At 43.2% G+C, this 24,518-nt stretch overlaps 1 protein-coding gene across 2 annotated transcripts in view; it reads left to right on the plus strand.

Annotated features, from left to right (window-relative positions):
• Positions 1–24,518, plus strand: part of LOC126281537 (polyamine-transporting ATPase 13A3-like) — a 383,790-nt gene that overhangs the window by 137,295 nt on the left and 221,977 nt on the right. For both annotated transcript variants that reach the window (XM_049980588.1, XM_049980590.1), the window contains exon 2: positions 13,576–13,646. In XM_049980588.1, the coding sequence (XP_049836545.1) occupies positions 13,576–13,646 (71 nt within the window). The remainder of the gene's footprint in view (positions 1–13,575; positions 13,647–24,518) is intronic.

Genomic DNA, 24,518 nt, shown 5'->3' on the forward strand with positions numbered 1-24,518 from the left:
GTCGACGATATTCTACGCCCCGTTTCGTTGCCCTTCAAGGCAAGGCATCCAGCACGATAACACCCGCCCGCAGAAAGCGAGAGCTTATACTGTTTGTATTCGTGCCTGCCAAACCCTGCCTCGGCCAGCTAGGTTGCCGTATGTCTTCCCAATTGAGAATGTTTGAAGTATTATGGGCAGGACACGCCAGCCAACCCATGATTTTAACTATCTAACGCGCCAACTGGACAGAATGTGGCACGATACCCCTCAGGAGGACACTGTTTTCGTTTTTTCGTCTAATAGGTGAAAGTTTGATTTTATTTTTTACACATTGACTTTAATTGAAGGGTTTTACTTTTATTTAATATTGTCACGGCTAAGTATCAGTTTGATTACTTTTAAAACCCAATGTTAAACGTGGGTCACTACACGTATAGTCTTCCCAACTCTGAGAGAGAAAATCTTTAGTAGCTTTACTACCATTGTTTACAGACGACGATACTTTAACCTTTCGTTCAGTTGTTTTAGTTACGAATCGCTAGTTTGTACTTGGCATAGATCACGTAACCTTAACGTTTATTAATCTAAGTTAAATTAATGTTCAAGAATTATTGATGAATAGGTTCACTCATACGATCTCATTCAAAGAAGTTCTTTAATTAGATGTCTAAGTAGGATTCCCGCTAGCATCAGAGATGTTAGATAATATCCTGTCACTTTCGGTAAATAAGTTATTTCTATCAATAGTCGCGTGAAGTTAAAGTTTCCCACCATCACAATTCAAAGTCCGAATCCGGTTAAAATTCTCAATTCAGTAAAGCGTTTAAATATTCACACGAATTGACATTAAAGCCAAAGAGATTACTATTCACCTTCCCGTGTATATAATCTGATAAATGTCCAAATTAAAGTCTTGAGTTGACAATCCTCAAAAACAATCTCGTCAGGTTCTACTCTTGATCCCCATTTAATAAAGTCCCAATTGTTCTCTAAAGCTGTACGTCCTAAATAACTTCCGAACTAGAACAGACTGGAGTATCGTAATTACAACGAATGGCTATTTATACTTTAATAAACACTATCTTTGGTGTCCTAGACCTACGTTCTACGACTGTAATATTGATTTTCTAACGTATTGGAATAACTAATATTTTAAAATTTTCTACTGTTTTCCCCCTTCCCATGTTTCTAAAATTTATAATTAAATTTTCCTTTTATTTTGCTTTCTATACTAGATATTTCCCTCTATTTGTTTTTTATTTATTTTTCGTAATTACTACTTGTGGAGGGACTTCGGTCATTTTGTGAATTGATATTTCAAGGACATGGGAGATATTTTTTTTTTTTAACACAGAGAGGCGCTGTAGGTGTTACAACACCCAACAACTCTATCAAACAATGCCAGGCCGAATAACTGCTTGCATAACAGCCAGAGGCGAATCAGCGCGTTTTTACGGACGATACTTCATAGAAAACGGCATGCGAATAACTAGACTCAAGAGTAGTAGCGAAACCTGCCTCTTTACTTTCACGTTCAGAACAGATATCGCCGTAGGGAACACCTATATCCTACCAGGTCAGTACCTATAACGATTACTAACGCGTATTACCAGATAAGCGCTGTAACTGTCACTAATGTCCGTACATATCGACTGCGAACAACTTTTGTGCCGCACTGATTGCGTATCATGTCGTAACGAGCATAAAATGACAAATACAAGTAATTAACAAACAGTGGGTCTAGAGAACGAGTCACTAAACTGCTCTATTAAATGAGTTAGAAAAAGGCCTGTGATAACGCTGTCTTCTTGATATCACTATTGACGTTACAAACGTAAGTAGCTTACCCTCCTAGTGCCGGACAGCATTTCGAGGTGGATCAACAAAAAGTGGACGTTGCTCTCGGGTAACATTGATCAGAAGGCTTCCGAGAACTGCAGCAGCATACGTTATGTCAGAGGAGTGATTGTGAAACGTGACCTTCACAAAGTTAAATCGTTGTCGAGGTTACCTGTACGGTTGAAGACTTATGTTTTATTCATTGCCAGCCAAGTCGAGATACTTGTTAACGTTATTTATTTACAAGTCCTGAGAAATCTGATAGTGAATGAGGTTGGATCCGGTGTCCTTTTCTTTTGCAACTACTCATAATTTGCATTTGCTGTGTGTATCCACGTCCTCTCACAGCCTTTCCCACTCTGATCATCATCGTCATTAGCCACTGGATATCCACTGCTATATAAAGGACTCCTCCAGACTTCTCTCTCGTTATCTTCGGCTACATGCATCCGTGTTGTTTTAGCATGTTTTCTAATACCATCCACTCATTTACTATTAGCTCGTCGACTCGATCTTTCATTAAGTAGCCGGCAGCTGTGGCCGAGCGGTTCTAGGCCTTTCAGTCCGGAACCGCGCGACTGCTACGGTCGTAGGTTCGAATCCTGCCTGGGGCATGGATGTGTGTGATGTCCTTAGGTTAGTTTGGTTTAAGTAGTTCTAAGTTCTAGGGGACTGATGACCTTAGATGTTAAGTCTCATAGTGCTCAAAGTCTTAGAATCGAGCAAGGAACTTACCAGGTCAACCTACCATCTGCTTGCCTGCTTAGCCCAAGACCATTTGATTTTCGCCGCGGTCCTAGTTACATCTTCACGTCCAGCATGTAGCAAGCAAACAAAGTATGAGTTTACCAATATCATGGTCAATATTCAGGGATGTGATAGAAACGATCATTTGAAACAGAAAATTTCATATGGACATATGCCATAATTCACACTGTTTCCAAGATAGTACACATTACAATGTCATTTATTTTCTCTATTATTCAATAAAGTGTCAGTTTTACTCCTGTAAACATGTACAACAGTTTATGAGAGAAATTTTTACAATGTATCAATTGCGAAATATGTATTTCTAACACATTTACCTCTAAGCATTATCGTACACGTCACTTTACAGCTGTTACATAGTTCACAATAAATGTTAGAGTATGTTACCGTCAACCTCAATGCATCTGACTTCAACGCATTTTTGCGCTCTTGGGAGAACATGTGTTGCTTGCCTCAATGCCTCTGAATATCCCTTAATGAAGAGAGCAGTGTTCTCGATGGTACCAGGCAGTTAATCCCGAAAATTGACCTTTCATTTGTACACCTCAGACTTAATGTAGTCCCACAAACATCTAATGGTGTAAGGTTTGGCGGTCTTAGAGGCCAGTTAACTGTACTGCTACGACCAAGACAGCAATTGGGATGACTGAAGTTGAGACGTAGCCAAAGAAACATCCCCAAGATGTTCAACAAACGAACTTTCCAAAATATGTAATTAACTCTGTTCTGTCACACGCTTTTCTTGAATGATTGCACCTGTCAACACATTGTCGACCATGCCACACCAAACATTGATCGAAAAACGAATATGTTAATTAGTTTCCACTGTAGCGTGTAAATTTTCCTGGCACTTTTGATCATTATTACGTGCGTAGTTGATTCCATTCCATGTAAACGCTGCTTCATCAGTGAATAATATTGATGAAAGCAAGTGAGGATCGTCATTTAATCAGCGAAAACACACCATGGATAACTGCGCGTTCAGCGGACTAGTTTAATAGCTGAAGGACATCTCTTGTAAGGAGGTTGAAAGCAACGACATAGGTTCGGGTAGAACAAAACGTCAAAGTGGTTGGGTGGATAAAACTCATATGTGCGCGCCAGTAGGCCAGAAACATAAATTAAATGTGCTCAGTATCGGAAAACCATTCGAAAGTGGACATGTCCATATTAATTTTTGCTTCAAACGAGCGTTCCTGTCATGTCCGTGAATACTTACTATTTGTCCTGGACATCACGTATCAATGATCTTGTGGATAAAGATGGTAGATCCGCGAAGATACTCGAGGATGATACAGAAGATACCAGTGCCAGAAGACTAGTACTAATCAGAAACATACGCAGAGAATGGTGCAAGCACTAGCAGTTGCCCATGAACGTTGTATAGATGTATATAAAAATGGCTCCGAGCACTATGGGACTAAGAATCTGAGGTCATCAGCCCCATAGAACTTAGAACTACTTAAACCTGACTAACCTAAGGACATCACACACACCCATGCTCGAGGCGGGTTTCGAACCTGCGACCGTAGCGTTCGCGCTGTTCCGGACTGTAGCGCCTAGAACCGCTCGGCCACCCCGGCCGAAAGATGTATACACTGAGGTGACAAGTGTCATAGGATACCTCCTAATACCGTGTCGTATCTCCTTTTACCCGGCGTAATGGAGCAACTCAACCTGGCGTGGACTCAACAAATCACTGCAAGTCCCCTGCAGAATATTGAGCCATGCTGTTGGCAGGACTTTGTGTACGAACTGACCTCTCAGTTATGTCCCATATATGTTCGAAGGGATTCATGTCGGGCGAAGTGGAAGTCCACACTAATCGCTCTAATTGTAAAGAAAGTTCTTCAAACCAATTGCGAACAATTGTGACCCAGTGACACGGCACATTGTCATCCATAAAAATTCCATTGTGGTTTCGACATGACATCCGTGAATGGCTGAAAATGATCTACAGGTAGCTGAACATCCAGAGGACCCAGTCAGTTCCATGTAAACACAGCTCCCACCATTATAGAGCCACCGCCAGCTTGCACAGAGCCTAGTTACCTGGGTCCATGGCTTCATAGAGTTTGGGCCACACTCGAATCCTACCGTCAGCTCTTACCAACGGAAATCGGGACTCATCTGACTAGACCAAGGTTCTCCTGTAGTGCAGGATGCAATCGATACGGTCACGTGGCCAGGAGAAGTACTACAGGCTTTTGTCGTGTTGTTAGCAGAGGCGCTCGCATTTGTCGTTTGCTGCCACGGCCCATTAATGCCAAATTTAACCACACTGTCCTAACGGATATCTTCGTCGAATTTCCCAGATTGATTTAGACGGTTATTTCAGGCAGTGTTGCTTGTCTGTTAGCACTGACAGCTGTATGCAAACGCCGCTGCTCTCGGTCGTTAAGTGAAGGTCATGGCCACTCTTGACACTGTGGGTCTCGTAATATTGAATTCCCTAACGATTTCCAAAATGGATTGTCCCGCGCGTCTACATCAAACTACTATTCCGCGTCCAAAGTCTGGTGATTTATGCCGTGAGGCCATAGAAACGTAGGAAATATTTTCACAAGAATCACCTGAGTACAAACGACAGCTCCGCCGATGCACTGGCCTCATACTTTGTGTACACGCTGCACTACCGCCATCTGTACATCGCTGTCTCGTGACTTTGTCGTGTCAGTGCAGGTAGACGAGGAAATCGATTACGCTGTTGGCACCAAAACACCGGAAGCGGTAACTATCGTAAAATGCCTAGAAGTAATTGTCCTTAATTTGAGTGAGCACTTGAAACAGAGTGTAGGTAAAGCAGATGCAAGACTGGTTCATTGGGAGAATCTTAACTAACTGTAATTATCTTAAAAATACTTGGGCAAGCGATTATTTAGTACTCATCATCAATTTCAGAATCTTACCATTTTGGACTATGAGGAGATATAGAGAAAATCCCAGTGAAACCACCGCGTTTCGTAACGGATCGTTTAGCCGGAGCCAGAGGGTTATGGAGGAGCTCAACAAACTCCAGTGGCAGAAGGTACAAGAGAGGTGCCGTGCATCACAGAGGAGATGAGGTTTGAAATTCCGGGAGTGTATGTTCCAAGAAGGCTCGGGCAACATGTTAGTTCCTTTCATGTGTGTTTCGCGAAATGACCACGACAGGAGAAACAGAGAAATTCGAGTTGATGCAAAGATTTTCCGACAGTCCTTCACCCAACGTAAAACTCGCGAATAGAACTCTCCTAGTAACTCCCCACGTCCGTCTCTGTTCACTGCACACTGTGGAAAGCTCAATTTGAGAATGCATTTCTTGTTTTAATACGCTACTGGCTCACACAATTTAGAATTGGTTCAAATGGCTCTGAGCACTATGGGACTTAACATCTTTGGTCATCAGTCACCTAGAACTTAGAACTACTTAAACCTAACTAACCTAAGGACATCACACACATCCATACCCGAGGCAGGATTCGAACCTGCGACCGTAGCAGTCGCGCGGTTCCGGACTGCGCGTCTAGAACCGCGAGACCACCGCGGCCGGTACAATTCAGAATTGCAATAAAAAATAATAAGGTTACCGTTTAGGACACATGCGGAGTCTCATTTTGAAATCCCCGTTTAGTTCACCAAAAGATATCTAGGTTATTTTTACTCCTATTACTTATTTTTCTTTCTGTCTATCCGTTCCTGGTCTTCAACTGTTCTAAATACAGAAACTCATAAACTTGACTTTTAACTATTTTCTTTTGGGATGTCTAATGATCGCGTGTCCGGATGCAGCCTGGCTGCATGTGAGACAGTACATGCTACGGCACGTAATCGCATGCATTGAGGCACGTGCAAACCAATTACAACACATACTGTAACTGTGGCTGCTTGGTACAGCGTCTGTAACATTGTATGCCTGAATAAATCGTCTCTACCGTGGAAACTGTGAATTGGCAGCATGAATACGCTGCTCCAGTGCTCCACTTCTGTATACACGTTACTTTTGAGATGGCCCTAAAACCGGAAACCGCTACTGGTTGAAATGTTCAAAAATGTTCAATTGTGTGTGAATTCATAAGAGACCAAACTGCTGTCATCGGTCCCTAGACTTACACGCTGCTTAAACGAGCTTACGCTAAGAACAACACACACCACACCCATGCCCTGAGGAGGACTCGAACCTCTGGCGGAATGGGACGTGTTGAAATCCGGTCAACGAGAAGGCCACGCAACGGGACCCTCTTTTCCGACCCATCAAACAGAGAACGCACAATTGAGATGCGTCCGGACATTAACGGCAAAGTGGGCTCGAGCACCATCATGTAGTAGCCACATAGCCCTTCGAATCATCAGTCACTCGCAATAAACGCTGATAGTTCCGGCCTGTGAGGCGACGTGGAAGGAACACTGGTCCCAAAATACGGTCGCCAGTTACCTCAGGCCACACATTCCGCCTGCACCGATGATTCACTGTCGTCAAACCATGGGGGTTCTGCATGCTAACCCACAGATGACTGTTATGAAAGCTGAAGGTACCACACCGCGGAAAGATGGCCTCATCTGTGAACAGGAAGGATGACACAAATCCCAGAATCGTGGTTGCCTGGAGAAGAAACCAGTGACAAAACTTCTCCTGATATGGAAAGTCTGCCGCTAGTATGCTCTGCACATGCTGTAAGAGATAAGGGTAGTGACAATTGTCATGGAGCAAGTTCCACACCGTCGTCCGGCTTACCCTATACTGCTGGGCCAACTGCCTGGTACTGACATTGCGGTCGCCTGCCCCATTGTTAATCACATTTTCCTTCAAGTCTGGGGTCCGAAAATTTCGGATACGCCCTTTATGACTTCCCGCTTCCTGAAAGGACCATGTCTCAGACAAACAGCGAAACACTGTTGCAAAACTTGAATTCTGTGGTTGTTGTCGGCGGGGATAGGTCTCCTGATACAATCTTGCTGCCAGCCGCCCGTTGCCATTTGCCTTTTCGCAAGTAAACACCACGTCGGCAAGCTCTCTGTTCGAATCCGGAACCATCGTGTACAACGCTGTATCACATCCACTACACAGTGAGTCAGCCAGAGAAGTGAATCGGACAGAACATTACCAATGACTATGCCAGAAGAGGGCGCTAGTGCATGACGTATGAGGAATAGTACCACCATCTAGGAGGACAGAATGCTTACTGTAACTGGGGCTGCATGGTGTAGCGAGTATTAGACCGCAGCCTATGTATCAAAGTATGATTGTATAAATGGCCTCCGTGGAAATTGTGCCTTTCCGGACGTAAATTCATTAGACCTTTTTTATTTAGCATCCTCTCATCGAGCAATCCCTAGACTTGTACACGGTGGAAAAAAATGACCATGTACACGTATCTCTATGTTGGTTATAAGGCTTGAGTAACGTAATACAGCAAATTTTAAAGCACGTCTGAAAACATATTGTAATAAGACTATGATGGTCGCCCAGAAAGTAATGCATCAAATGTTTTTTCTTCGAAAATTATTTATTCGGTGCAATGACAAATTTGGCATCAAAGAACGCAGACCACCTCCGTGTTGTCCTCAACATCTCTTCCACCAATAGCACTCTTTAATGGCCCAAATAAGTACAAATTGGAAGGGGCTAGGCCAGAGATGCAATGTGGATTGGAAAACACCGTCCGTCTCTGTTTAGTGATTTGTTCAGAGGTCCTCAAACTAGTGTGAGGCAGAGCGTTATCGTTGTTGTTCTTCGACAAATATCAGTTATTTTGCTCCCCAAATAGCAGAACTCCTTTACTACTTTAAGTGTATCATTTCCTAATCTAATTCCCTCAGCATCACCGACATAATTAGACTACATTACATTATCCTCGTTTTGCTTTTGTTGATGTTTATCTTATATCCTCAACTGCTCTTCCAAGTCCTTTGCTGTCTCTGACAGAATTACAATGTCATCGGCGAACCTCAAAGTATTTATTTCTTCTCCATGGATTTTAATACCTACTCCGAATTTTTCTTTTGTTTCCTTTACTGCTTGTTCAATATACAGATTGAATAACATCGGGGAGAGGCTACAACCCTGTCTCACTACCTTCGCAACTACTGCTTCCCTTTCATGTCCCTCGACTCTTATAATTGCCATCTGGTTTCTGTACAATTTGTAAATAGCCTTTCGCTCCCTGTATTTTACTCCTGCCACCTTCAGAATTCGAAAGAGAGTAATCCAGTCAACATTGTCAAAAGCTTTCTCTAAGTCTACAAATGCTAGAAACGTAGGTTTCCCTTTCCTTAATCTAGCTTCTAAGATAAGTCGTAGGGTCAGTATTCCCCCACGTGTTCCAACATTTCTACGCAATCCAAACTGATCTTCCCCTAGGTCGGCTTCTACTAGTTTTTCCATTCGTCTGTAAGGAATTCGCGTTAGTATTTTGCAGCCGTGACATATTAATCTGATAGTTCGGTAATTTTAATATTTCTCAACACCTGCTTTCTTTGGGATTGGAATTATTATATTCTTCTTGAAACCTGACGGTATTTCGCCTGTCTCATACATCTTGCTCACCAGATGGTAGAGGTTTGTCAGGACTGGCTCTCCCAAGGCCGTCAGTAGTTCTAATGGAATGTTGTCTACTCCCGGGGCCTTGTTTCGACTTAGGTCTTTCAGTGCTCTGTCAAACTCTTCACGCAGTATCATATCTCCCATTTCATCTTCATCTACATCCTCTTCCCTTTCCATAATACTGTTCTCAAGTACATCGCCCTTGTATAAACCCTCTATATACTCCTTCCACCTTTCTGCTTACCCTTCTTTGCTTAGAAATGGGTTTCCATCTGAGCTCTTGATGTTCATACAAGTGGGGTCTCTTTAATTTTCCTGTAGGCAGTATCTATCTTACCCCTAGTGAGATAAGCCTCTACATCCTTACATTTGTCCTCTAGCCATCCCTGCTTAGCCGTTTTGCACTTGCTGTCGATCTCATTTTTGAGACGTCTGTATTCCTTTTTGCCTGCTTCATTTACTGAATTTTTATATTTTCTCTTTCATCAATTAAATTCAATATTTCTTCTGTTTCCCAAGGATTTCTACTAGCCCTCGTCTTTTTACCTCCTTCATCCTGTGCTGCCTTCACTACTTGATCCCTCAAAGTTACCCAATCTTCTTCTACTGTATTTCTTTCCCCCAATCCTGCCGTTTGTTCCCTTACGCTCTCCCTGAAACTCTGTACAACCTCTGGTTTAGTCAGTTTATCCAGGTCCCATCTCCTTAAATTCCCTCCTTTTTGCAGTTTCTTCAGTTTTAATCTACAGGTCATAACCAATAGATTGTGGTCAGAGTCCACATCTGCCCCTGGAAATGTCTTACAATTTGAAACCTGGTTCCTAAATCTGTCTTACCATTATATAATCTATCTGAAACCTCTCAGTATCTCCAGGCTCCTTCCATGTATACAGCCTTCTTTTATGATTCTTGAACCAAGTGTTAGCTATGATTAAGTTGTGCTCTGTGCAAAATTCTACCAGGCTGCTTCCTCTTTCATTTCTTTTCCCCAATCCATATTCATCTACTACGTTTCCTTCTCTGCCTTTTCCTGCTACCGAATTCCAGTCACCCATGACTATTAAATTTTCATCACCCTTCACTATCTGAATAATTTATTTTATTTCGTTCTAAACATTCATGGTGGTGTCTGATTGTTCTATATCGTGTCTCCTTACCACTTTCGCGCAACGACGCTCTGAGCATGTTGTTTAGGGAATTAACTAGTTTGAACCTGGGACCTGTTGCTGGTAAGGAGACGCCAGACCACACATGACATGTAGAATTCAGAAGAGTTCAGTGAGGCTAGCGATGATATAACCAAATACTAAATGATCTCAGCGTCAGCTCCACTGCACTCCCTGTAAAAGAATCTTAATTCTAACTAAATATAGTGGAAAGTGTTCAAGGCTTTCCTATTTTTAGTTAGCTGGTAAAATAACGTCGAAAAAGCAGTTACGTTTACCATTGGAAATTTATTCTAATCACAAAACATCGTTTATAAATTGCACTATTGATAAAAGGAAATGTTTTAATACAGGATGGTAAAAACCAACAGCGTTCAACAAAAATGTGAACGAATATTCCCTAAATGGATTTCCAAGTTCTACAAGCGATCGAAGGATGACCTATGCCATATCACATCTATAATCTAGGTTTAATTTAAGTTTCACAAAAGAGAAAACTATCAAAATGGTCTACAGTGACTCTCAATTATCTTTAATAACTTATCTAACTTGTCGTAAATTACAGTGGCTGATGTAGCTTCTCAATAACTATATAAAAGAAAAATCATCGCGTTTCAGATCTGTTCTTCAAGTGGCAAATGTGAACACCATGAGTTTTAATTAACGATTAGTATTACGCAAAAAAAGGGGTGTAACAGATGAGACTTCTGCAGTTCTGAGTGAAGCCTTATGCGCTCAAAAATGCGGCATCGCGTGCGTTCATTACCTTGTCGGTGTCTAAGCAGCGTCAGGGCGGCAGCGGCCGGCGCAGCAGCCATCCAGCCCGCCGTCTCGGAACTAACTCTCTCTTAACTTCTCCTTACTACAATTTTCCGAAGTTAGTTTAAAAAAACTATTTGGCTGTGTTTTAATCTGACCAATCAGAGTCTCAATGTTAACCTTAAGCTCCGCCTACAAAAATTCTTTCTATCCAATGAGAAACGTTATACTTTTCGTGGTGGGGCAATGTTTTTTAAAGTTTGCAACGTAACAGAGACGCTAAAAAGTCTCACGCTAAAACCTGCAGCTAGTGTGGTCCTTTTAGCGTTATCGTAAGATCTATACTGCTCTTCTGGAGGGCTCTAGCTTTTAACATGGGCTGGGGGTTGTCCTTGACATACCTGAGACGCGAAAAAGCCTCACGCTAAAACGTGCGGGTTGTATAGTTTTACAGGTAGACTCGCGGCGTGGGTGCCCAGCCCCTCCCTTATCTAGCTTAACACGGTTCTGCTCTCGGCTTCTGTCCTCGTTTCTCCCCTCGGAACTGCGTCTGCCTCACGGTGGGAAGGTACGACATGCATTTAGGCATTCTTGTGTTAGTCTGTGGTATTTCATTTGCTCCCTCGTTACTCGTATTACTTTGGTTAATTTAATGTCACAATTTATTCGGAGCTATGTGACATACTACTGGATTTGCTTATCATGTCAGGGTTTTCATGTAAGGTGTTGGATTTGCCTGACACCTTACATCGTCATACATTTCTTCAATTTCTTCGTCATCTGCAGAGCTAGTTGGCATATAAACTTGTACTACTCTAGTAGGCGTGGGCTTCGTGTCTATCTTGGCCACAATAATGCGCTCACTATGATGTTGGTAGTCGCTTACCCGCACTCCTATTTTTTTTTATTCATTATTAAACCTACTCCTGCATTACCCCTATTTGGTTTCGTGTTTATAACCCTGTATTCACCTGACCAAAAGTCGTGTTCCTCCTGCCACCGAACTTCGCTAATTCCCACTATATCTACCTTTAACCTGTCCATTTCCCTTTTAAATTTTCTGATCTACCTGCCCCATTAAGGGATCTGACATTCCACGCTCCGATCCGTAGAACGCTAGTTTTCTTTCTCCTGATAACGACATCCTCTTGAGTAGTCCCCGCCCGGAGATCCGAATGGGGGACTATTTTACCTCTGGCATATTTTACCCAAGAGGACGCCATCATCATTAACCATACAGTAAAGCTGCATGCCCTCGGGAAAAATAACGGCTGTAGTTTCCCCCTTGCTTTCAACCGTTCGCAGTACCAGCACAGCAAGGCCGTTTTGGTTAGTGTTACAAGGCCAGATCAGTCAATCATCCAGTCTGTTGCCCGTGCAACTACTAAAAAGGCTGCTGCCCCTCTTCAGGAACCACTCGTTTGCCTGGCCTCTCAACAGATACCCCTCCATTGTGGTTGCACCTACGGTACGGCTATCTGTACCGCTGAGGCACGCAAGCCTTCCCACCAACGGCGTTATCGTGTTGAATCAAAACGTCCCCTGGAAACCCAATGTTTTGAATATCTTATACAATTCGTATAGGAAGCTGTAAGGTCTGTACTTTCCATAATTACAATATGATCCAAATTCAAGCAACTTTTTCGCATTTATTCTTTAAATAATTTCACAAGTTCGTTTTACATAAATTTTAATCCAACTTAAATCATTTCTACTCGAACACCAGCCTTTTCCGTTTTTCTGTCTTCATACATCAGATAGCTTCACCTGACATTACTTTTGGAATGTCACTATCTATGTTTCTAATAAATCTCCTGAATTACACAAACACTTAAAGAAATCAGACATTACTTATTTAAGATAAGGATAGATACTGAAGCAGTGAATTAAAATTTTTTCCTTAGACAGGACATGAACCGAGATCTCCTGCATACTAAAGAGATGTGTTAACCACAACACGTACGTAGCACTGTGAGTACCATTGTTGCACGAATTACCCTCATCCAGTCCGATCCCTAATACACTTCAGTCAGACCTTCAGACCTTCTTAAATCATCGGTACTGCCGAAGCTGTCTGACATTGTAATAGTGCACCAGCTTTGTATGTAATGGGAAAATCATACCTGTACTGTAGGTGTATGTAATGTATTCATCTGACACACATTTTATTAGAGACATATGAGGGCATTGGGCTACAACTGTTCGTGCAGCTGAGGGAGCTGCAGTGCTACACTGGGGTGGTGGTTAGCACATGTGCCTAGTAAGCAGGTGTTCAGGGTATAGTCATACCACAAATTTCAATCTATTCCTTCAGCTTCTATCCTTCTCGATGATACAGGTGAGATTCATATGCCACAACGAAAATATAATTCCCTTACTTACTTATTTTCTGTCGCCTTAGTTGCTTTGTCCAAAATTAAAGAATTCGTAACGAGTTGTAAACTGAGTGCTGAATGCATCGTACACATTTACTATTTTGTAATGTTACATCATATTTTATAAATTTTGTGACTATTTTTTTTTTCTTTTCTGTTTCAGATGCATCCTTCAAACCAGGGAAGAATGAGAAGAAAGTGGACCTCATCAATGAAGGGGAAGAGGAACAGATGGTAAGCGAATTCGTTAAACTCTTTAAAATTAGTTGCATTAAGGCTTTGGGAACCTCAAACATTTCAAATACAGACATAGTCAGTAGCTAAAAACTATTGCAGTTACTACGAGCCTATAGAGACGTAATGTTAGAGGACCGAGTGACTTCAGAGTGGAGCTACACTTAGAACATTTTATTAACGTTCCCAACTGACATGGGGTTTTTCTTCTGCAACTGGACACACAGTATGACAGTAATAGACGAATGCGTCTTGTTAAAACGTGAAACAAACAATTCTGAATATACTAAAATATATGTTGTAGCCATCATTTTGGTTTATACATTGTCTTCGAACAGAAAAATGCTGATACTTTATTCGGAAACGATAATCGTGTCAAGGATGATACCGATTTTTAAAACACTGAAAAACTATGCCTTTGGACAGTAAATAATAAAAATCGTAGTTGTCATTTCTTGTGAACAAAACATTTCTAGTTACAAGATTTGTTAACCAAAGTAGGTTTAAATATTAAATAAGACTGTTTTAAAGTAGCAAGCAAATACCTGATATAGAGGTAAATAATACAGATTGTATGGAATGATAAGAAAGAACAAAAATATTACTGTTCCAATTCGACCAACACATCACGTCAAAATTTGCATAATTCTTGGACAAAAGGGTCAATAAGTAATATGAAAATGTAATAAAGGCTGTGTGATGACAGTTACAAGACAGAAATAAGAAAACATGTAAATATATAGTAAATGACATGAAATTATGTTCAAATAAGATTAAGTCACATAATCTTACAAGTAGCCATACTAAGATGTGTATCTATAGCGTAAAAAACCGGTACAGTTTGTGAATTAAAAGGGACCATACTGACTAAATGCGAAGTGGATTATGGAGCGGGAAGGGAGGTTTGGAGAAACTCCAAGGAGTGGATACGGGGAATGTTCGTAAGTGGTAGAAACAGCTTCAAGATTTTGACTGAAACTTCGTTGGGCTTATCGACAGAAACGATACCTAATAAAAGTGTACAACAAAGGAGTGGACAATCACAGACATTTAGTATCATATAATTTGACATTCGACGCTGGAAAACAATAACTAGCAAAGGGAGAACTATTAACAGAAACACATCAACAGACTGAAATCTCCTGGAGATTAAAAACTGTGTACTGAACCACGTTTCGAACTAGGAACCTTGACTTATATTTCCACCTTTTTCCTCATTTGTTATTCAAGGTAACTTAAAAATTTTCTTATCACTTATTGTAAGTCCTCCGATTTAAAAAATTCTTCTCTTAAGGTTGGGTTCTTGTCGTGTCGTTTTTCGTTAACATCCAATTTTCTCTAACAAATAAGTGGCAGGATCGCCATCACCTTGCAAAGCTTTAATCTTACGTCCCGCGTTGTTCACCCTCCTGGTAATCCTCCTGGTGTTCTACACTCCTCGAAATGGAAAAAAGAACACATTGACACCAGTGTGTCAGACCCACCATACTTGCTCCGGACACTGCGAGAGGGCTGTACAAGCAATGATCACACGCACGGCACAGCGGACACACCAGGAACCGCGGTATTGGCCGTCGAATGGCGCTAGCTGCGCAGCATTTGTGCACCGCCGCCGTCAGTGTCAGCCAGTTGGCCGTGGCATACGGAGTTCCATCGCAGTCTTTAACACTGGTAGCATGCCGCGACAGCGTGGACGTGAACCGTTTGTGCAGTTGAGCGAGGGCGTATAGTGGGCATGCGGGAGGCCGGGTGGACGTACCGCCGAATTGCTCAACACGTGGGGCGTGAGGTCTCCACAGTACATCGATGTTGTCGCCAGTGGTCGGCGAAAGGTGCACGTGCCCGTCGACCTGGGACCGGACCGCAGCGACGCACGGATGCACGCCAAGACCGTAGGATCCTACGCAGTGCCGTAGGGGACCGCACCGCCACTTCCCAGCAAATTAGGGACACTGTTGCTCCTGGGGTATCGGCGAGGACCATTCGCAACCGTCTCCATGAAGCTGGGCTACGGTCCCACACACCGTTAGGCCGTCTTCCGCTCACGCCCCAACATCGTGCAGCCCGCCTCCAGTGGTGTCGCGACAGGCGTGAATGGTGGGACGAATGGAGACGTGTCGTCTTCAGCGATGAGAGTCGCTTCTGCCTTGGTGCCAATGATGGTCGTATGCCTGTTTGGCGCCGTGCAGGTGAGCGCCACAATCAGGACTGCATACGACCGAGGCACACAGGGCCAACACCCGGCATCATGGTGTGGGGAGCGATCTCTTACACTGGCCGTACACCTCTGGTGATCGTCGAGGGGACACTGAATAGTGCACGGTACATCCAAACCGTCATCGAACCCATCGTTCTACCATTCCTAGAGCGGCAAGGGAACTTGCTGTTCAAACAGGACAATGCACGTCCGCATGTATCCCGTGCCATCCAATGTGCTCTAGAAGGTGTAAGTCAACTACCCTGGCCAGCAAGATCTCCGGATCTGTCCCCCATTGAGCATGTTTGGGACTGGATGAAGCGTCGTCTCACGCGGTCTGCACGTCCAGCACGAACGCTGGTCCAACTGAGGCGCCAGGTGGAAATGGCATGGCAAGCCGTTCCACAGGACTACATCCAGCATCTCTACGATCGTCTCCATGGGAGAATAGCAGCCTGCATTGCTGCGAAAGGTGGATATACACTGTACTAGTGCCGACATTGTGCATGCTCTGTTGCCTGTGTCTATGTGCCTGTGGTTCTGTCAGTGTGATCATGTGATGTATCTGACCCCAGGAATGTGTCAATAAAGTTTCCCCTTCCTGGGACAATGAATTCACGGTTTTCTTATTTCAATTTCCAGGAGTGTATAAGTGTACAGATATTTCATCAGCTATTTGTGGACACTGAGGTGACAAAAGTCATGCGATCTACACATCTACAGATGGCAGTAGTATCACGCACAGAAGGTACAAAAGGTCAAAGTATTGTTGGAGCTGTAATTTGTGCACAGGTGATTCATGTGAAAAGGTTTCCGACGTAATTATGGCCGCACAAAGTGAATTAATAGACTTGAAAAGGGAATGATAGTTGTAACTAGACGCAAGGATATTTTTTTTTTTAATCGTTAGGGTGTTTCATAGAATACCAAATCTTAGGCGTTACCTCTCTTCACGAAGAACACTGTGGTGGACGGCCTTCACGTAACGACCGAGAACAGTGGCGATTGAGTTGTCAGTGCCAACAGACAAGTAACACAGCTTGAAATAGCCGCAGAAATCAGTGTGGAGCATACGACGAAGGAGCCCGTTAGGACAGTACGGCGGAATTTTGTGTTATTGGCTATGGTAGTAGATGAGTGACGGGAGTATCTTTGCTGACGGGACGACATCGTCTGCAGCGCCTCTCCTGGGCTCGTTACCATATCGGTTAAACCATAGATGACTGGAAAACCATGGCCTGGTCAGATGAGCCTCGATGTCAGTTTCTAAGAGGTGATGGTAGGGTTCGATTGTGAAGCAGACACCACGAAGCCAGGGACCCAAGTTGTCAACAAGGCACTGTGCCAGATGGTGGTGGCTCCATAATGATGTGGACTGTGTTTTCATGGAATGGAGTGAGTCCTCTGATCATGTTCGGCTATCTGTAAACCTTTTGTTGTCAGTCATGGACGTCATGTACCCAAATAACAACGCAATTTTTATGGATGGCCATGCGCCATGTCACTGGGTTATAATTGTGGTTGGTTTGAAGAACATTCTGGACAGTTCGAGCGAATCATTTGGCCACCAAGATCGTCCGACATGAATCCATTCATGGGAGATAATCGAGAGGCCAGTTCGTGCACAAAATCCTGCACCGGCTACACTTTCGCAAATATGGACGGCTATAGAGCCGCAATGGCTCAATATTTCTGGAGGGGACTTCCAAAGACGTGTTGGATCCATGCCACGTCGAATTGCTGCACTACACTGGAGAAAAGGAGATGCGACAAGATATTAGGAGGTATCCCATGACTTTTGTCAAGTCAGTGTATATGCGGGGTTATTCATAAGTACCTGTAAGTTGTAGAAGAAAACTGTACAAATACTATGAGAAATATCGGTGGAAAGTGCATTTCAAGTTTTTAAGTGACGTTACAGGTGCTCAATACCCTTTTCGTGGCGTAGTAAACGTCAGCACTTCTGTGCAGTTCTTTGACATCACTGACGCAAATTGCCCGGGAAGACGCAACAACAGCATTACTTGTAAATCTGTTCATTTGTTTACCTGTCAGCAAGTGCGAACTAATTCAGTCCTACAGTATGGAGTGGATGATTTGTCTTAAATTTTATGACTGTCTAGGTCTATCCAGTTACCTACGTCAACTAACTTGGTACTAAAACTGTAAACCTTCCTTTATGGCTGAATTGTCTGAGACGATCGTATTTATGATAGTTTCTTTTGCAATGTCAGCCACGAACTTAGTCTTCTATAGAGACGGAAGTCCTCGTATATTGTTTGCAGTTTAAATTTTGCTCTCTGTAAGTTGCCTTTGCTATCTGGCATTATAACTATAGCAACAGCAAGTGGCATGCACCCTATTTCCGTTTCCAAAATGATGCATTCTGTAGCCGATTGTTCTCTGTATTGAAACCTCCTTTCACATTAAAAACATATGCCTGTGTGATAGTCTTACCTATTGCGGTCAGTGCTCCTTCCCTACAGTTTTCATTCTCAGTGGCTACTTCTAGTACCGTGGTAGTATCCTCAGTACCCTCGTATTGTTGAATAACTCACTTGGTAAAAGCATTTGCTGAGAAAGCCTAGGCTCTGGCTTCGAGTCCCACGGAGGCACATAGTTTTACTCTTCCATGAAGTTTCATAACAGCGCAAACTTCGCTACGCAGTGAAAATTGGTTGTGGAATATATAATCTGCCTGCTCATGACGTCCATTCCTTACTGTGTGTGCAGAGCTACCTTTCTGAGCGCCGAACTTTACTACACACCTACAGTCACCAGCAATCATTTTCGGCGCTACTCTTGCCACACGGCGGACGACCCTGGAGGGATAGCTGTCTCTTATGGCAGCCACACTCTGCACTCATATGTGAGAAGTGTATGGCCTGAAATCTGTTGGAACCGCGAGAAACGTAGGCCTACTTCGTGGGAAGCTCTGGCGGTTCAGCTCTGTGCAGTTTCCAAAATTGGTCCTTGAGAAAAATGTTCATAGTTTTTATGTGTGTTCTGTCTTTCCTTATTTGCAAAATAGAATGGTGGTATCTTCTGAAAGTATAAATTCCTTCTCTAGTCTAGTGACTCAGATACCGATGTCCGACTCGATGAGAGCGGTGATTCAGACACCGATGATGGCGATGACGCCGAGGCCCTATTCTACAAATGGAGTTTGCCTGGCTGCAAATGCGGAGAAAAGGACAGTGTACGAAATATTATCGCTTAAATCATGAACATTGCTCTGTCGAACTGTTAGGTCGTGATGTCGCGAAAATAAATATAGATAGTGTGAAGTATGACTGAAATCAATCAGATGTAAAATGTGTGTGTTCATACCTCATATTATTCAGGAGTAAAATAAATAGTTTACTGTCTCGTATTAAGAAAGTTTCACTTTTTTTCTATGAGCTGCCTTATTTGTAAAGGTTTAACGATTACAATGGCCACGCGGGATTAGCCGAGCGGTCTACCGGCACGGTAACTCAGCGTGTTCGGTCAGATGATTAGCTTGCCCTCTGTAATAAAAAGAAACTGAGTTAATGGATCAACGACGAACTGAAACGGGTGTCTTGCGACGTCCGCATCGAGCAGATGGAACGAACGAAAACGAACAAAATGAGATTAAAAACAAAAAGCGGTCTAAGGCGCTGCAGTCTTGGACTCTACGTCTGGTCCCGGCGGAGGTTCTAGTCCTCCCTCGGGCATGGGTGTGTGTGTTTGTCCTTAGGATAGTTTAGGTTAAGCAGTGTGTAAGCTTATGTACTGATGACCTTAGCAGTTAAGTCCAATAAGATTTCACACACACATTTTTGATTACAATGAACGTTTATTTATTGTTTGACAGTACTAATCATAGTAAAAGTATGCAAGACATTATCAAACATTCATGGTTAAAATTCGTTTTAAAGGTATTTGACAGATAAAAGATCAAAACCTGACTCCTATTATAATAAATAATGCACTTTTACCACCAAGAACATTTTAAGTTGACCAGTTTTGAAAATCGGTGTGGTGACACACATGTGCCCTGTGTCCTACGAACGTTAACTAGGTCCTTGTTTACATATGATCCTGGGATACTTAGAGTGAAATTTTTGCTTGTAGAGAGGATTTATCGGAATAGAAAATATGGAAAAAATATTACACATTAGTACAAAATAACATTTTCTGTCACGAAAATGAAAAACTGGGACTACCCCAAACAACATACCAGCAAAAAAATTTTAGATAGTTTGTACACATCACATCACTGCCCTCTTGAATGTAGAGTCAAAACATTAGTACACACAGAACATCACAACTTGTCTGGTGTCATGTGTCTTTTCAGTCATTCAAACCTACCCTGTCAAGCATCTCTTAACTCCACATTCAAGAGAGTGTACGTACCAACCTTGGACCTCGTTTCTGGTTATATGTCCAGCTGACCTTTCTTTGCTTCTTTTCTTGAAAGGAATTTCTTCCTGCTGTTTGTTCCCATTTACCAAAATAACTCTGTATACGCAGCCCATGGTCCTTAGTATTTTTATCTAAGTTCACCGGTCGGTGTGACCGAGCGGTTCTAGGCGCTTCAGTCTGGAACCGCGCGACCGCTACGGTCGCAGGGTCCAATCCTGCCTCAGGCATGGATGTGTGTGATGTCGTTAGGTTGGTTAGGTTTAAGTAGTTCTAAGTCCTAGGTGATTGATGACCTGAGATGTTAAGTCCCATAGTGCTCAGAGCCATTTTTTTTATCCAAGATCCGAAAGCTTCCCTATAGATTGTGGCACTATACTGAAAAGGGACACAGACGTCTGCACGCTCAAAACTGAGTATTGCATGTGTATGATTGTGTGTGTGGGTGTGGGTGTGTGTGGGTGTGGGTGTGGGTGTGGGTGTGGGTGTGGGTGTGGGTGTGGGTGTGTGTGTGTGGGTGTGGGTTGGTGTATGTATGTGTACACAATCAACCACAGAACGGTTAACATGATAATAGTACAATTCAAAAGTGAAAATTTTCGGTAGCTACAAAAAAATTTAATACGTAGTTTGAAACGCAATGTTTGCACATGAAACTATTCTGCAGCTTTGCGAACATATTTTGCCACAATACGGAAGGGAAAACTACTGTGACGTGTGACATCACGCGATTAATGCGCATTATATACAATGTACATATGCTCTTTCTGCGAAGTATGACTTTTACAATAATAGGAAGTTTAAAAATTACAATGAAATAAACAAAAAGCTGTCAGAAGAAACTTTTATAATATTATTTCACACGATAGATTTAGGAAGTGAGCAAAACTAACACGATTCCTTAGAGAAAACATAAGAATTCCTTGTCCTCCTCTTCTGTATATGTCGTGGGCCATTTGAAAAGTGTCTCATAAAACTCAATGTATCGTACAGGAATATGTTGTGCAAGTTTTTGCAGATCCGTCATTTTTCATCGTTATTGGAACACTACCAATGGTGTATGCTTTCTATTCGATAGACTCAGAGATATTATAGCATTAAACAGAAAATGCCAGTTCATCAGTATACTCAAAAGGAACAATCTTTCCTGTCACATCTAGTTTATATTCAAGCTGCTTCAATTTAGACAATTGATAAGTAATTTTGTTTTCATTAAGGATACATCTTCCTGTTGTCTAGCCTCTATAATGCCTGGGCCACCATTTCCAGAAAAACATGAGTGTTATCTAAATCCACCACTTTGATGGAAAAACGTTCAGACACATTGCTCTTTTTCATAATGTCACAGTATCCTTCCTCTGTAGATGATGATGAGCCGCTTAACAGGCCCGAAGTCCGTGTCACAAGGAAGAGAGAACTGTCTTTGACAAGAATATAGTGGATTATAGTTATAAAATTACTCTCATCAACCATATTAGTCGGCCGCTGTGGCAGAGCGGTTCTAGGCGCTTCAGTCCGGAACCGCGCTGCTGCTACGGTCGCAGGTTCGAATCCTGCCTCGGGCAAGGATGTGTATGATGTCCTTAGGTTGGTTAGGTTTAATTAATTCTAAGTATAGGGGACTGATAACCTCAGATGTTAAGTCCCATAGTGTTTAGAGCCATTTGAACCATATTAAGCAGAAAACGAACCAGTCTCTGATTTCTGTTTTATCCAGCAGATGTCTCACTGAACAGCATTAATTGCTGCACATCTTGCTCTTTATTATTTTGTTCAATGTAGTCAAACAAAACACTACCAACGCCATCAGGAATTCTCTTAGCAATTCCTTCACGACAGACGTATAGTGGGCACAGTGAAGGAAAATCAGATTACGTACATGCATTCAGGTCTACTACAACAAAACACAAACATTCCGTACGTTGCAGAAAGAGAACGGCAGTGCTTTTTTTGTGGTTTTAGGGCGCAAAACTGCTACGGTCATGTGCGCCCTGTCTGTGGCTTAGGGAAAGGTAAAAAAAAAAATATTGGAAATCAGCAGCAATGGGAGCGAAACTCAAAAAGTGGGGAAACTAAAAAACAGAAGGGAAGTTTAGAAAACCACTATAGAAGGGGGGGTTGTTTTCCCCAAAAACTTCTTCAAATAACCGACGTCATCTCACTGACATCAATAAACTTGAGAAAGCGGTCGACTGAGCGCCTGTCATCTGCCAGAATGGAAGATATATCAGGCGACAGCTGAAGATGGGCGCGTAACGGAGTAGATCAAGGGCATTCAAGTAAAAGGTGTCTCATCGTCCACAGTTGAGAGCAATAGGGACAAACCTAGGGAGGATCGCCACTTAAAAGATGTTGATGGCTAAAAAGAGTGTGCCCTATCCGGAGTCTAGTTAAAATTACCTCCTCCCGACGACGAGTTCGGGAGGAAGAGGTCCAAGCTCAGGGAAGATATGTAGATTCTGCATCTTTCGCAATAATGAACAGAAAGCGAAATCATATTCCAGTGGGTATATGTTTGGCCTTTGTGCATACTCGAGCCATCGGTGATGGAAACAAATAAAAATTCCAAATTTTGTTAAATATGCCCTTTCTGCACCTTGTAGTTCAGTTGTGTTTAGAGTTAGGTTTTGAACATGCGTTGGTAGAAGTGTGTCTCACGCTAGGGCGGAGAGGCCAGTGAGCGTGGGCGGGGAGGACAGGGCGAGGCGAGGCGGCGGCCTGGAGACATTGAGAGCAGCCGGCGTGTCGCAACACGGCGGCAGCCCCCCTCAATGGCAGCGTGGGCCTGACTGTGGCGAGGCCTTGCCGCCAGCCTGAGGCCGCACACTCCCGCCTACCGTGTTTGCGTTTCGCAGTTCCTCCACAGTCACGCAGCTTGAGATCGCGCGACCGAATGTGACACGTCCTCCTGGGAAAGGTCAGACGAGCTTTTGGGCCGGCCAGGGTGGCCGAGCGGTTCTAGGCGCTACAGTACACGGTCGCAGGTTCTAATCCTGCCTCGGGCAACGATGTGTGTGCTCTCCTTACGTTAGTTAGGTTTAAGTAGTTCTACATTCTAGGGGACTGATGACCTCGGAAGTTACATCCCATAGTGCTCAGTGCCATTTGAACAACGAGCTTTTGGGTACCAAATCCTTCATTGATTCTACGGAGATCTTGCAAAAGGCATTGGCATGTCCCAAGTATGATCTTCCCATTGTTTATGAACAAAAAATATATACTGTTACACTACAGGCCATTAAAAATGCTACACCAAGAAGAAATGCAAATGATAAACGGATATTCATTGCACAAATACGTTATACTAGAACTGACATGTGATTACATTTTCACGCAGTTTGGTGCATAGATCCTGAAGTATCAGTGCCCAGAACAACCACCTCTGGCGTAATAACAGCCTTGATACGCCTGGGCATTGAGTCAAACAGAGCTTGGCTGGAGTGTACAGCTACAGCTGCCCGTGCAGCTTCAACACGATACCACAGTTCATAAAGAGTAGTGACTGGCGTATTGTGACGAGTCAGTTGCTCGGCCACCATTGACCAGACGTTTTCAGTTAGTGAGAGATCTGGAGAATGTGCTGGCTAGTGCAGCAGTTGAACATTTTCTGTATCCAGAAAGGCCGTTACTGGACCTTCAACATGCGGTCGCGCATTATCGTGCTCAAATGTAGGGTTTCGCAGGGATCGAATGAAGGGTAGAGCCACTGGAGGTAACACATCTGAAATGTAACGTCCACTGTTCAAAGTGCCGTCAATGCGAACAAGAGCTGACCGAGACGTGTAACCAATGACCCCATACCATCACACCGGGTGATACGCCAGTATGGTGATGACGAATATAAGCTTCCAATGTGCGTTCACCGCGATATCGCCAAACACGGATGCGACCATCATGATGCAGTAAACAGAACCTGGATTCATCCGAAAAATGGCGTTTTGCCATTCGTGCACCCAGATTCGTCGTTGAGTACACCATCGTAGGCGCTCCTATCTGTGATGCAGCGTCAAGGGCAACCGCAGCCACGGTCTCCGAGCTGATATGATAGTCCATACTGCTGCAAACGTCGTCGAACTGTTCGTGCAGATGGTTGTTGTCTTGCAAACTTCCTCATCTGTTGGCTCAGGGATCGAGATGTGGCTGCACGATCCGTTACAGCCATGAGGATAAGATGACTGTCATCTCGAGTGCTAGTGATACGAGGCCGTTCGAATCCAGCTCGGCATTCCGTATTACCCTCCTGAACCCACCGATTCCATAAACTGATAAGTCATTGGATCTCGACCAAG

Source organism: Schistocerca gregaria, chromosome 7, assembly GCF_023897955.1.
Source record: "Schistocerca gregaria isolate iqSchGreg1 chromosome 7, iqSchGreg1.2, whole genome shotgun sequence".
Lineage (NCBI taxonomy): Eukaryota > Metazoa > Arthropoda > Insecta > Orthoptera > Acrididae > Schistocerca > Schistocerca gregaria.